The 14,475-nt window shown below is 57.3% G+C and overlaps 2 protein-coding genes across 5 annotated transcripts; one reads left to right on the top strand and one right to left on the bottom strand.

The window, feature by feature from the left end:
- Positions 1-81: 81 nt before the first annotated feature.
- Positions 82-9,740, bottom strand: TRIM46 (tripartite motif containing 46). Of its 4 annotated transcripts, none has more exons than XM_060008072.1 (10): positions 9,613-9,740; positions 7,964-8,225; positions 7,379-7,722; positions 6,565-6,708; positions 6,349-6,444; positions 5,401-5,654; positions 5,021-5,142; positions 3,722-4,024; positions 2,604-2,901; positions 82-1,210 (listed from the first exon to the last, which is right to left on the bottom strand). In XM_060008072.1, the coding sequence occupies exons 1-10, from the start codon at positions 9,673-9,675 to the stop codon at positions 817-819; spliced, it is 2,280 nt and encodes a 759-aa protein (XP_059864055.1). In that variant the 5' UTR covers positions 9,676-9,740; the 3' UTR covers positions 82-816. The 4 variants fall into 4 exon arrangements, with proteins under 4 accessions (XP_059864055.1, XP_059864037.1, XP_059864045.1 ...); XM_060008054.1 differs by lacking the exon at positions 9,613-9,740 and adding an exon at positions 8,995-9,456; XM_060008062.1 differs by lacking the exon at positions 9,613-9,740 and adding an exon at positions 8,995-9,456 and having other exon boundaries at positions 7,379-7,653.
- Positions 9,741-10,383: 643 nt separating this feature from the next.
- On the top strand, positions 10,384-12,998 carry KRTCAP2 (keratinocyte associated protein 2). The gene is given in 6 exon segments (XM_060008038.1): positions 10,384-10,418; positions 10,420-10,463; positions 10,789-10,943; positions 11,081-11,144; positions 12,531-12,597; positions 12,837-12,998. Coding segments are annotated over 6 exon segments (486 nt in total). The 3' UTR covers positions 12,958-12,998.
- The last annotated feature ends 1,477 nt before the right edge of the window (positions 12,999-14,475 follow it).

The raw sequence follows: 14,475 nt of genomic DNA, 5'->3' as shown, positions 1-14,475 counted from the left end.
CCCCGCCCCGCCTGCCACGTCCAACACAGAAACTAAGAGGAATGGGCTCAGGGAAGGCAAAGACATCACAGGAAGGCCTGGCATCACAGTTTATTGTTTATAAACCATGAAAATAACAGCTGTTGCTTGACATAGGCCTAGCAGTGCTCACCGCAGGGGGAGGCAACAGCGGGCACCAGAGGCCTTGCCAGGCCCAACCCAATGGGGACACTCAACCTCAGCTGGCTCCCCAAGGGAGACTTGGCACGTTGGCGTGGGTGCAGGACAGGTAAAGCATGCAAGAGGGAGTTAAGAGGCATGCGGCTGGGGGTACAGGGACCCAAATAAATAAAGCAGGATGATAGGGTCCCTTTCCCCTCACCAGGGAGTGCCTGGGCAGTGTCCAGCCAAAAAGCCTGCACGCCCCAAAGCTGTAGTTCAGCATGGATGAGTCAGGGAGCTTGGCAGGGCAGAGGGCAGAGCTGGGGAGCATGCCCAGTGTTCCAGGTGCCTTCCCTCCCAATCAGCCTGGGGAGGAGCACAGGGCAGGGATGGGGAAGGGGCTGTCTCCATGACTCGGGTAAGATGCCAAGGGCAGGTCACGGGGCAGAGACATGGGAGTGGGAGCCTGGATTAACAGGCAGTGGAGAGAATGGGGGACATCCAGAGAGGCGAGCAGAGAAGAGTCCCTTGGTCAAGAGAAGGCCCTGGGAAGACACAGACATAGGGGAAGGGACAGGACCACATGGCAGGAAGAGTTTGAGGGAGAAGCTTCGGGAGGAATAACCCAGCTTCAGGAGGCTTGGAAGGCCAGGGCCCAGGAGAGGCCCGGAAGGGTCAGTCCAGCTTGGCAAAGCCCCCAATGGTGACCTTCCTCTCGGGCTTAGTGCCCACGGGCTCCTGTAGCTGTACTGCACCACCCCCAATAAAACAAAAGGCAGGGCACACAGGTCCCGAGCAGTCCAGGGGGCACTCCAGGAGCCCTCGGAAGGACACAGCATCCAGGAAGGAAACCCGACCCCGCTCGTAGTCCAGGCAGATGCCCAGGCGGGGCGGCAGGGGCACTGTGCAGCTGGCCGCCGGGCCATCCCTCCCTGTCAGCCCTGCATTTGAGCTGGCCCCAGCCCCCAGCAGGATCTTGCCCATGCCAATGGTTAGGAAAGCGAAGGGTGGCGACGCCTCCACTGTGGCATCCTCGGCACCGCTGTCATGCCCACTGTCCGGGTCGTACCTGCAGGGGTGGGCGTTGGGTAGGAGGACGTTGGGGGGTGGAGTAAGTGTGTGGGGGAAGGGGTACCAGAGGGCTGAGATGTTGGAAGGATGGAATGTTGGGGAGCAAGTTGTTCAAAGGATTCATCTGGGGTGCTTCCTTGGTGGCACAGTGGTTAAGGATCTGCCTGCCAATGCAGGGGACACGGGTTTGAGCCCTGGTCCGGGAGGATCCCACATGCCGCGGAGCAACTAAGCCCGTGCGCCACAACTACTGAAGCCCGCGCCGCCTAGATCCCGTGCTCCGCAACAACAGAAGCCACCGCAGTGAGAAGGCCCGCGCACCGCAACGAAGAGTAGCCCCCAGCTCGACGCAACTAGAGAAAGCCCACGCAGCAGTGAAGACCCAACGCAGCCAAAAATGAAAAAAATGAAAAAATAAATAGAAAAAAAAGGATTGATTCTGGGCATTGAGAAGAAAACATGTTGAAGAGACAGGGGTTAGAATATAGGGCTGGGGGTTTGGTTTGGTAGGAAAGGGGTGTTGAAAGGAAAGCACATTGGCCAGAGAGGTGGGGGGAGGAGAAGAAAGACAGGGTATTGCTAAAGCACATTGAAGAAATGCAGAGCTTCCAACACAGGAAGGTGGTGAGGAAATGGTGCTGGGATATCATGCCGAGAGAGCATTTTGAGGGTTAGAGAATCTTGGAAGGATGAAGGGTTAGTGACTAAGGTACTGGGGAGAGGGGGAGAGCAGAGAAAGGAAGCTGGGAAGGTGGATGTTGGGAGAGAGATGAGGGCGGATCGGTGCCTTACATGAAGGATGTTAGAGGAATGCAGGGTTTTGGGGACCATAGGGTTAAGAGGGAATTGGTGTCGAAAAGAAGGCATTTTAAAGAAATGGGGTACTGGGGGATAGAGTGCTGGGGAGGAAGGGGTCAGGGAGAAAAGTATGTGTGGGTGGGTGTTAAACAGGATGTTGTGGATGAGACGATATGGAGATGGAAAGTTGAAGGGAAGAATTTTAGGATGTTGAGAAAAGATGTGGGTGAAGGAGGTACTGGAGGGAAAAGGCTTTGTGGAGAAAGGATGTTGGAAACGGGGTGTTAGGGAGAAAGGACACGGAGACTTGGAGAGATGGTGTTTTAGCCTGAGTGACAGATGGAGGGAAGTGGAGATGGCTCCCTTTATTGTCCCTTTCCCCAGCCACTCCGAATATCAGTCCACAAAGCTCTTTCACTGAGCCCACATTTCTCCAGACCACAGCCACCCCCACAGCCTGGCTCTTATTACTTCCTCCTAATCTCCACCCAGCTCCATCCCAGCAAGTGTGTCCTCCCTTTGCACACCCCCGGCCCGTCCCCAGCTCCCCCACCCAGGTCCCCAAACCCCCATCCCTTCCAGAGAGGCCTGACCTGGGGCTGATCACATCGGGGGCACCCTGGAAGCTTTCCTGAAGCTTGCTCTCCAGCCCGACGCCCACCTTCACCAAGTAGGAGGCTGGGTCTACGGCGCAGGCCCAGTAGCTGCGGCCCTGGGTCACAGCCACATCGCCCAGGACCACATCCACGCTCAGGTGGCAGCCCGTCAGTAGCCGCTCAGCAGCCAGCAGCAGGGGCAGCCCTGGAACACTCCGCACCGCTCGCTGGTCCTTGCTGATGGCCAGCCGCTCTCGGCTTGTGCCCCAGCGGCCGTCGAGGAAGAAGTGCAGGACTGGAGTTGGGGAGGGTTGAGACAGAAGGAAGGACTTCAGGGACAAACACTGGCACTGGGGGGACCTTGAGGTGTTAGCACAAGACACTGGGAGATTTCAGAACATGGAACGAGTTGCCAAGGGATGGGCAGGGGGCTCTGGGGAACAGGGCCTGGAGAACTGGAATGGGGAGCATAGGAAAAAAGAAGGGGCATCCCATCCCAAGTGGGCATGGGACCACAGGAAGAGTTTTAGTGATGATTAGTGGGCACAGAAATCAGTCTCCCAGACCCAGCTGACTCGCTATGCTGCCTCCCACCCCTTTCCCATGGCTGCGCCATGGAGGGTCCCCACTGCTGTCCATTCCACCTGGTGACATCCCACCACCATCCACCTGCACTTTCCAGCCCGCACTCTGGTGCTCTTACCTGGCTCTTACACTTAACCCCTAACTCTTCTGCCCCCTACTTGGGTGGCGATGCTTCTCTATCATGCCTACACCCCGGAGTCCCCACTATTTTCTGGAGAGTCACATTACCAACATTTATTGAGCCCTTACCATGAGCCAAAAACTCAGCTAAGCCCTTACACGTTATCATCTCACTTAATTCTCACAACAACCTTACGAGATAAGTATTGTTACTATCCCTACAGAAGAGGAACTTGAAGTTCAGGGAGGGTGAATAACTCGCGTAAAGAGAGGCAGAGCTGGGATTTGAACTCAGGCAGTCTCGCTTCAGAGCTAGTGAGAGTGATGCACTGGGTTATGCCATCTCCCCGGGGCCCACCCAGCACCAGCTGTCAGTGCCTGGGTCCCAAGTGTACCCTGTGCCCACTCACCGGGCGCTGGGGGCGTGTGCAGGTGCACATCTTCACTGTACTCGCCGTAGCCGGCCTTGTTGCAGCCACGGACACGCAGCACGTACACAGAGCCTGTGTCAGGGTTCTCAAGCAGGGCGCTGGTGCCCCTCACCTCTTCCCGCCGCTGCCAGCGGGTGGGGCCCGGCTGGGCCGGCACATCCGTGCGCCGGAACTCAATGGTGTAGTGCCAGGCAGGTGGTGAGTGGGGGGGCAGCCGCCAGCACAGGAAGATCTGGTCGTAGGCAAAGGTGCGCTGGGTGTCAATGACCGGAGCCTCGGGCACTGTTGGAAGAGACAGCGGGGGTCAGTCAGGGCCTGGCCGCGGGCCTGGCATGGAGGGCGAGCAGGAAAAGGGAAAGCAGCGGGAGCCGGGGGGGTGAGTGTGAGTGAGAGGGATCTGCAGGAGACACCTGTCTGGGCCCTGGGCAGGGATGGGCAGGGCAGAGCCCACGGGAGAAGGAGAGACAGGAGGCCTGAGGCCAGTCCCGGTCTGCCACTCCTTTGCTCTGGCCTTATGCCAGTCACGTCCCCTTTCTGGGCCTCAGTTTCCTCCTCTGTCAAATGAGGGTATGAGATCGCATGGTGTCCCTTCTTTCTACGACCCTTTTAATTCTATGAATAAAGAGGAGCCCCGGGGAAAGGCAGGCAACGGCCACTGAAGCCCAGGCAAGAGGGCACTGAACAGGAAGGAGGGAACCGAGTGGGAGGGAGATAGAGGCAAGAGTCAGCAAGACAGAAAATAGGGGACAACAGAGGGCAAGCAAAAGCTTGATGGCAGGGGACAAGGTCGGGGGGAAGAGAAGGAAAGTCTAGAGGGCAAAGGTCAGAAGGACAAAAGGTCAGAAAGGCAAGGATTAAGAAAGGAAGGCGTAAGAGAGACAGAGGGCACTGGTCAGGGGAGAGGAAGGCGGGGATGGGGTCTGGTCAGGGCAGGAAAGAGAAGGAAGCCATGAGTGGGTAGCCGGGCTGTGTGGGAGTGGCAGGGCAGGGCAGGGGGCCTGGTGGGGGGCAGGACCCCTGGGGCAGGGCCGCTGACTTGCCTGGGGTGCTCCGGAGCAGAGTCCGCGGTGGCCACAGCCTACAAACAAAGAGAGGGAGAAGCGGCGCTGAGCGCGGTGGGACGGTGTGCTTAGGTGGGGTGGGCTAGGTGGGCAGGGCGGCTGGCCAGGCCAGGCAGGAGGCTGGGGAGTTCCCCGGCGGGCGTTGCCCCCCGGGCCCGCTGCTGGGGAGGAAGGGAGGAAGGCTCTAACTGGGCACGGGGCCTGGCCATCTCCTCACCTCGCAGGAAGTTAAGCTCGGTCAGCAGCTTCATCTCACGCCCCACGTCCAGCTGGCAATGGCGGAAGGAGGAGCTGGCAGCTGGCCGGAACATCTGGAGGGCCTCCGTAGCTCGGGCAATCCTGGGACGGGGGCAGGCCAGGGTCAGGCACTGCCATCTGGGCAGCCACCTCCCCCCTTGATTCTGCCTCGCCTGCCCCTAGAGCCTTGGTATCTGCTGGGGCCTTCTTCCCTGTCCATTCGGGCAAACTGCTATCAGTGTGGCCTGGTGAAAATCCTCAGGACCCAGCTCTCCATCAGGCAGTGCTCTCGACATTGCCTTATGCATGGACTACACCCACGACTGCCCCTACCCCGCAGGAGGCCGTGCCCCTGAGTACCTGTTGTGCAGCTGTTTGGCTGCTTGCACAAAGCAAGGCTGGTCTGTTTCCTTAAGCACCTCCTGAGCGTAGCCCACCAGACCTGAGCCATCCAGCAGGCTCCGGTGCTCCTGGATCTGGGCGCTGAGACGGGCCAGCCGCTCCTGCTGGCACTCCTCAATGGCCTGAAGCAGCGATGCCCGCCTCTCCTCCAGCACAGCCCCCAGCCCCCGCACCAGCTGGGACACCTCCTCCTTGGCCTGCTGACCACTCACCTGCCCAGAGAGCAACACTTACTATCTTCTTCTTGAAGGCAGCACCTGCACTAGACTCCTGGGGCACCATGCCATGGCTAGGATCACAAAGGATCTGGGGAAATCCTACCTACCCATTCTAATAGGGCCAGGTTCATGGCTCCAAAGGCTCCTGTACACCCAGATGGGCTCAACGCCTGACCATTTGTGCTAACCTTGCGGGATGCCCACACCATAATCAATCCTGATCCCTTAAGGACTCCCTCAGATAAGAGGCCATGACTATGCGAACGTCCATCTGTACCGTACTAACATCTTCCAGCATCTGTGCCATCCTTATCGCCCATCCCCATATCAGCTGATTCAAGCAATCTGGCAAAAGGTATCAGAGCCATCGCCTCACCCTCCCTGGTCCAGGGCTGTGCAGCATCCTCAGCAGGCAGCTGAGCCTGAGGGCATCTGAGCTCCATCCCTGGGGCTTGCTCTCCCTCTCCTGGGTGATAGACACCCTGTCTCCACTGTAGCCTTGGGTACCACCTGGCCTGGGGCACTGTTGTTCCTGATGACCTGGTTTAACCAGAACCTCGACATATCCACGGACCCTACATGGGCTTCCTGAGCTTGCAACCAGGTGATCGGGCTGTGCGCATCCACACCCCCTTCCTGCTCCCACCCCCAGGCAGGGCCCAGGGCCCACCTCCACGCCCTCCCTCACCTCAGTGTGCCTCACGGTCTCCTCCAGCTCACAGATCTGGGTCTGTACTGTGTCCTGGTTTCCCAGGATGTATGTCAGGCTCTTTGTCAGCTTGTCCTGAGGGGGAAGAAAGAGGTGGGCATCACACCCGGCTCCAAAGAAGCCAGCAGTTCAGAGGAGGTGTGAGAGGGTGTGAGTGTGGGTCAGCACTGGGGCAGAGTGAGGCGGGGTCCTCACCTTGAGGGCCTGGTAGGCACTGAGCACAGGTGTGATCTTGTGGCCGCTGTGGGTGCGTCGCACACGGCAAAGTTGGCATACCAGTCGTTGGCAGGTCTTGCAGTAGTGGGTCACCTCTTCTTTGTGATCTGGGCACATCAGGCCCTAGGGGCAGAAAGAGCAATGAGACAGTCAGCCAGTGGTGTGTGTAAGGGTGCTGACCTACCACAGAGCAGTTTGGTGCCCTCCCTCTGCTGGCCCAATGTGGGTGGAGAGGAGTTCAGCTGGTGGTGCTCCATGGTGCCACCTGGTGGTACACCCTGGCATCAAGGAGAGCCTTTCCTGCAAGCTCCAGGCATTAGCCTTGCTTCTCCCTTCATTTACCTCACGGAAATGTGTGGTAATAACAAGAATGATGGTAATCTTAGCCTTGTGCTTAATAATTAGCCTTGGCCATCTTGTTTACTGCTGTAGCCCCAACGCCTAGAATAGCACCAGGCACACAGGTGCCTGATAAATATTTGTTCAATGAATGAATGCATAACAGACCGTTTTAGTGTATAAGTAACCTTCACAAACATTATCTCAGTGATCCTTTCAACAACCCTGCAAGCACAGATATTGCAGGGCAGATATTATAATCCTCATTCAGCAGATGAGATGGAGGCTCAAAGACGTTCAAAGATTTGTCCAGTGCCCTTTTGTTACAGAAAAAGGAGCTTGGCAATGGCAACTCCCTGGTCGTCTCCTTTTGGAAGCCCACAGTGCTGGGCACGCCCTCCCACCAAGCACCACCATGCCCCTCCCTTCCCAGGCCCCGCAAGGGCTGGCTCACCTTGGGGCGGAAGGAGAGGGTGGGCAGGGTGGGCTCATGTTGGGCCTTCTGGGTGCCCCAGGGGTGGAAGAGCTTGAAGCATTCGTTGCAGAAGGTGGCGCGGCACTCAGTGCAGCCCTTGGTGGCCTCTAGTGGCGGGGGCTTGCACAGCTGGCACAGGATGGCGCCACCCACACTCACACTCTGGCGGTACCGCTCCACCACACGCTCCAGGGTCAGGTTCCGGAACAGCCCTGCCAAGCCCCGCTCCCCCAGCTCCACATCGCCCTGGCAGGCTGGGCACGGAAACATGATCACCTGAGGGTGCAGAGCACCTCGCTTCCGCCCGGGGTATGTCCCAAAGCCTGTGGATGGGCCGGGAAGTAGGGAGGTGAAAATTATAGCTGGCTCAGAGTGGGGGAAGTCTTTTCAATTAAAAAATTAATTTCTATTGTGCCAGAGCGCAGCTCTCGTTAGAGCCTGGTTGGGCAGTATCTCCACCCCCTGAAAAACAGACAAATGCCCTTGGCCAGTGATGGACCCCTTCCATCTTCCTGATGGACATGCCAGCATCCCCACCCCCCACCCCACAGGTGCCAGCCCCACCTGACTTAAGCAGTCGGTCCAAGCGGTCTGGCTTGGGGAGAGTTCTGCGGGAGAGGCGGGGACTTCGGGTAGAAGGGGTGGAGGCAGGAGAGGTGGGCTCAGAGCTGGGGTCCCCACCATGGCCTACGTAGCCCTGCTGGCCCAGCACCTCCCGGGCACAGGCCTGGCATACATTGTGGGTACAGGGCAGCACCAGTGGCTGCTTGTACATCTCTTGACACACTGGGCACAGCAGTTCCTTCTCCATGTTCTTCATGCTCGTCTGTGGAGGGACCAGGAGGTTGGATCAGAGCTTGGACACCTGGGCATATCTCAACAGCCCCTCAACTGCCCCTTAAAGACCTAAAGGGTCTCAGGAATGGACAAGACAAGTACAAGGGACCAGACAAGCTATGGATTTTCCCCAGCACAAGCTTTGGCCTGGTTCACAGGCCTTCTCAGCTCCCTGTCTCTTGCTTCTGTTTCACTCCTGCAGAGCTACAGACCTGAGGAGGAGGGATGGTTGGAGCTCGGGTCACCCCAGCCTCAAGCCCCACCTCCTTCACTGTCCCAGTCCCAGCCGGACCTGCAGCCCCTCTCACCTGGCGTTTGCCCCTATCCGCCCATATCCGGGCCACCGGCCCCAGGCACATCTCTCAAGGATACAGCCCATTCAGCAGCTCGGTGCGGACCCCCGCCCGCTTCTCTGGCACTCCCCTGCCCCCCCTCCCCCGCGTGACTCCTCCCTAAAGCCAGGCTCTCTCCATCCTCCTGCTCACCCAGTCTGTCCTCCTGCCGCGGCTCCAGCCTGCAGCCGCCCTCGGCTCCATTCCCCATCACTAACCCATCCGGCTCCTCCTAACCCATTCCCTTTTGCCCCCCACCATCCGGCCCTCCAGCTCCCTTCCCCGGCGTAACCCGGCCTGCCGCAACCCCCTCCCCAAGCAAGGGGGAAAGGAGCGCCCCGCCTACTTGCCCCCTCCCCACCGGAAGTACCCCTCCCTTTTTTGGTGGCGGGGGTCCTCAAGCTATGCCCCACCCCCACACCTCACCTTGGTCCCTCTCTTCGCAGCCATCCCGGTCAGGGGCGCAGCTGACACAAAGGAGGGAGGGACACGGAGGGAGGGGGAAGGAAGTGGTTGGGGGGAGCAAAGCTGGCACCGCCCCTGGGAGAGCCGGGCCCGGGTTGCCATGACAACCGAAGGCTCAGAGGCAGCCCTGAGTGGGGGTGCAGTGGGGTGGGGTCTTGCGGAGGGGCTCAAATTGGGAACTGCACCGTGGGGCGGCCCTTTCCTCGCCCCCCCACCTGTCCTCAGTTTTCTTGGAATATATCCAAGCTCACTCACGCCCCCTCCTCATAGCATAGCCCCGTTGCCCTGCAGCCCCAGCCCCGGTGCACGGCTGGAGGCTACCCCAAGCCACCCGCTGCGTCCGGGTAGCTACATGTTCCTCACACCCCAGCGGATGGACGCCTTCACGGCATTCACCTCCCGGCTGCCCCCGGGATTACCCTCTCATACCTGCATCCCGACCCTCCCAGTCCTTTCTGCCATCACCCGCCCCCTGTCTACATCCCAGCATCTTGCGGGACCCCCACCTGTTCGAGGTCCCGGCTTGCCCGGGACCCCTATTCTCCCCCTCCCCTTCCCCTCGACCCCACCTTAACTCACACTGATGCGGACCAGTGCATCCATGATGGAAGTGAAGGCCTGCATATCCTCACCCTCAGCCATGGCCCTACCATGCCCGCCCGCCCCCGTGTGCCCGATCCCGGCTGCGGCTGCGAACCCCGAGCTTAATGCAGGAGCCCGGTGGGGATGTGGGGAGGGGTGGGGTGAGATGTCACTGCGCATGCTCGAGGGACCAGCCTCGAGCGGCGCTGGTCGAGGTAGGAGGTGGGAAATAGTTTTTCCCACGTGGTTCTCAGAAGGCTGTCGGGTCGGGGTGGGGTGGGGGGTGGGGTGGGGTTGGCTGGGTAACATGGAATCGTATTTGAGGGGGAGCCATTTCTTATGTTCGAATTCTTCATTGGCTTCTAATCTTACATAAAGCAGAAGGATAGTTTCAGAGAAAGATGGGCTCCAGCATGCAAGGACTAGATTTTGGTTTGGGCAAGAGTCCAGGGGAGATATCAAGGCAATGATCATGGGGCAGGTGGTCTTGAGGAACAGGCACTAAAGCTGACATAACTGACAAAGAAGACAGAAGTGGGCTAGAGGCTATAGTCCATGGGCACAGTGACTTGAAGAGTTAAGTGCAGCTTGCACTGAGAGGCAGCAGATGCTCTGGGTGCGGGGAAGGGCGGGGGACGAGGGTGGTGGCCAAGGACGCTCTTGGACGCAATATTTCCTCCCTTCAGGAAGAGGGCGCTGCATTCAGGCGCCGAGAGGGAGAAAGAGGAAGACGTGGGGGAGAAGCAAGTCCACGTCGGGGGCTGACGCATGCGCACAGCCAACCGTGCCCGGTTCGGCTCTCCTCTTGTACAGAGGCGCGGATTGGACCCGAGGGCAGGGCATGATGGGTAACAGGACCAGCGGGGTCCCCCACCGGGCGGACTAGTAGGGGGTCGGATTTGGGCGGGTCAGCTTTCGCGGTCCTCTCCCCGCAGAACTGACGTGTCCTGGGTTCCAGACGACGGGCATTTCCCACGGGGCTGGAGAGTTCGGGGCGTCCGGGACTGAGGAATTCTTGGGGGTTGCCACGGGGTGTGGGGAGTTGGGGAGGGTGGCTGCAGTCCCGGGAGTGCTTGCCTGTGGTTGGGCCCTCGAGTTCCCGGACCTGCCGAATCTGCCTGCGGCTCCTGGAGGGAGGGCTGGGCCTGACTCTGCGTGTCTCCTCCACTCCAGTGGTGGGTACAGGCACCTCGCTGGCGCTCTCCTCCCTCCTGTCCCTGCTGCTCTTCGCCGGGATGCAGATGTACAGCCGCCAGCTGGCCTCCACCGAGTGGCTCACCATCCAGGGCGGCCTGCTTGGTTCCGGCCTTTTCGTCTTCTCTCTCACTGTATCCGTTTTGCGGGGGAGCGGGCAGAGGTGTTTGAGGGTAGGAAGGGTGGTGGGCCACTCAGGCTTGTACCCTTCCCATTAGCCAAACATCTCTGCCCCCATTGCACGTCCTACTCCTTAACTCCCTCAACCCAGGCCTTCAATAATCTGGAGAATCTTGTCTTTGGCAAAGGATTCCAAGCAAAGATCTTCCCCGAGAGTAAGTGAAAATTGGGGGTTGAGTATTTGAACTCTCTCCAGTAACCTCCCCCAACACGGTACTGAATTTCCAGGTGCTTAATCAGTAAAGGTTTTTTAGGAGGAAAAAATATGTGTATTAAGACTGTCTGGAGACAGATGATGGTTTTGGAAGCCGCACTTTATCTAGCTCGCGGAACTGGAGCTAGAAGAGAGGGCCTCTGAAAGCAAGAAACTCAGGTTACTTCCTGGCCAGTTCCCAGGGAAGGTTTGAGGGGAACAGGCAGGTTTGGGCCTGTAATGAATACATCCAAGAAGGGATGTTCTTTGTTTCCACCAGAAAAAGAAGAAGAAGGGCCAAATCAGTTGAGGGGTTCCGAGGTGAAATTGACCCAATATTAGTGAATTCTGTTTGAGATGATTGTGAAGAGCCTAAGTGTTAAATACACCAGCTTTCTGTGTCAGCAGGAATCCTGACCAAATTAGACTCACTGTCAGATTGTTTTCCTCTTGAAACGGTTCTAATCAAGAATTGATGATTCAGTTATTTATGGAGAATTAAGTTCAGAAAGCCAATTAGGCGTCCAGGCCAGATCACCTAAGGGATGCCACATGCCCCAAATGGACAGCAGACGCCACCTCTTGTGACGCCTTCACCTGGTAGAACAAAGACCTGTCACTGTGGCCCTCGTTTCTTTGTCCCCCTTATGTTTTGCTCTTTCCACCTAGGCTTCCGGAGGTCCTTTCGTACAGCAGCTTCAGAACTTCTCTTTGTTAGATTTTATTTCTAAGTGTATTGTCTTCATTTGCTTCTGAAAGAAACCTTTGTAGTGGGGCAAGCTATTAGGCCCTCTTCAGCTGCCCTGCCCTCCCCAGCTGGGCAGGTGGGATTGCCCTTGCTATCTGCCCTCCCACCTTCTCTCTAGTCCTACTCTAGATGTCTTGAGACCCTTTTCTGTCCCCATGGGTGTGTGTACCCAGACACTCTGCTCTCCAACTTATGTCCAGGAACTGAGGCCCTCGACTTCCATAACTAGCCAGCCAGGTTAACGAATTGATCCCCATTGTCTGGCTTCTGTTGCGAAGGCCTTGACTCTCTTCCTCAAATGGGAGCAAGCCTTGCCCTTCAGATTCTGCTGTCACCTTTCCTTTTCCTTTTTATTGGAGGGAATCCAGGATAGAGAAGTTAAGTGATATTTGGGGCAGAGCTGGTAATGAGCATGCATCTCCTACCTCCGTGTCCTGGGCATCAATAAGGCCATCTGAGGTCCTCCTGCTGTTGTCATGCCCTTCCCCTCGAAGCAGTTCCCCCAGGATTCAGAGGGCCCCAGATTTCTTCTAGACTCCACATATGAATGCCTGGTGTTTCCATTCTGACCACCCTCCTTGTCCCCTCTTGCTTCCCCAGTTCTCCTCTGCCTCCTGTTGGCTCTCTTTGCATCTGGCCTCATCCACCGAGTCTGTGTCACCACCTGGTAAGTGCCTGACAGCTGAGTAAGTGGTGTAGCATCCTGTCCTTTGGCACCCGATCCTCCTGTGATGGTTCCAGACTTCCCCATACGTCCCTCCCACTCTGTTCTTCCTCTGTCCCCTTCCCCATTTTCCTAAACCTGATCCTGGATTCTTTCCCTCATGCTGGTATCTGTCTGCTCTAGGAGGCACCAGGCTGGCAGCATGCCCACTGATACCATGACCTTTCTCTTTCACCCTGTAGCTTCATCTTCTCCATGGTTGGTCTGTACTACATCAACAAGATCTCTTCCACTCTGTACCAGGCAACAGCTCCAGTCCTCACACCAGCCAAGGTGACGGGCAAGGGCAAAAAGAGAAACTGACCCTAAATGTTTAATAAAGTTGATTCTTTGTAGCTCTGTAAGCTGTGATATGCTGTGGGCCTCTCCTGCCCATCGCTGCATGGGTGTGCAGAATGTTGGGGCAGATGGGTACTTGCTGTTTTCAGACCTTGAGGATGGTGGGGTTTCCTTCCTCCAAGGTTCATTTTTACCAAATATTTATTGAGTGCCATCAGTGCCAGGCACTGGAGTGGCATATACTTGTGTGAGAGTCTCACGGAAGAAAAGTGCGTGAATGGGCGGCAGTCTTGCCCTTTGGGAAAAGGGGTAAAGACTGCAGTGCAGGAATGCCTGCCCCTCGGAACTGGAATAGATCTTGGAACAGAGGAGTAAGGGAGGGAAAGGCCCCTCACCCCTGCACCTCCCCATGGAGTTCCATTTAACCTGTGAGGGCTTCGTTACTCTAGCTCCCCACCCTGAGCAAATGAGCCCCCTGCCCCTTCTGCTCCAGGTCTGCAGGTGGGAATTCCCTACTGATGTTGCCCTCCTGGACCCATCTGTTCTTCAGCATGGATGTCTGCCCGTGTTTAGAAAGACTCCCAGGTTGATCACTGTCCCTATCCTCTTTGGTCTGTGCCTTCATTTTTTCTCCTCTGTCTCATAGCCAAGGAATTAAGAAACTTCCTAAGTTTTAGCAAAGTGTTGAATACATAAAACGATAGGAACAAGGCCACCAACCTTGGAGCCAGCCTTAATGGAAGTGAGGGATGTGACTTCTCAGGTCCTGCTCTGTCCATGCTCTGCCATGAGGAGTGCCTCTCTGTCCAGAGTGTCTGTCCTTTGGGGCACCTAGGCACCGTCCCTCTTGCTGGGTGGTGTGGGCTTTAGGGTGCTTACCGTGCCTTGGTCAGCTTTGTATTCTCCACAGTGCCTGATAATGGGCAGTGAGGACTGGTGGGTTGGTTGAATGAAAGAACCTGTCCTCCTAGAACAGAAAATCCTGTACATGGGATGTGGCTGAGTCTGGGAATGAGACCCAGTGAAGATGAAGAAGTGAGTCAAAGGAGTTCTGGTCAAGAATTAGAGGCCCCCGCCCTGAAACCCCCATTTGTAGCCGGACTCCCTCCCGGACCCTTTCTTCTGTATGCCTAGGCTGAGGGAGAGCTATGCAGTTTACCCACATTGCCTGCAGAGGGCGCCACGAGCTCACATCTTCCTCCAGGAGACTCGCACTACTCCCCTGCCTGTTGGCCCTGAGGGCTGGGAGGGTTGCTGCTGGGTCTCAGGGTTCTTGCTGAGTCTCTCCGGTGGAAACCAGCTCTTGGAGGACCCGAAAGACTGGCCCATTCGGAAGGGCTGAAGCCTGAATCGAGTCTTCTTGCTCTTCCAGTCTGGGAATGGAAGCAAAGAGAGTTCAGTGGAGACCAGAGCCTTCCTGAGGGGGAATGGTAGCTCTAGGCTCCAACTTACCTGGTGATGGTTGGGGGGTTACCGTATGTGGGACCCTTGGGGAGAGGAAAGGTTGTCCAAAATGGGTCCTGGACCTCCGGGGAGGCTGGG

Source organism: Delphinus delphis, chromosome 1 (genome assembly GCF_949987515.2).
Source record: "Delphinus delphis chromosome 1, mDelDel1.2, whole genome shotgun sequence".
Classification (NCBI taxonomy): Eukaryota; Metazoa; Chordata; class Mammalia; order Artiodactyla; family Delphinidae; genus Delphinus; species Delphinus delphis.
Note: the sequence above shows the minus strand (reverse complement) of the source record. Positions and strands in the feature narration are given on the sequence as shown.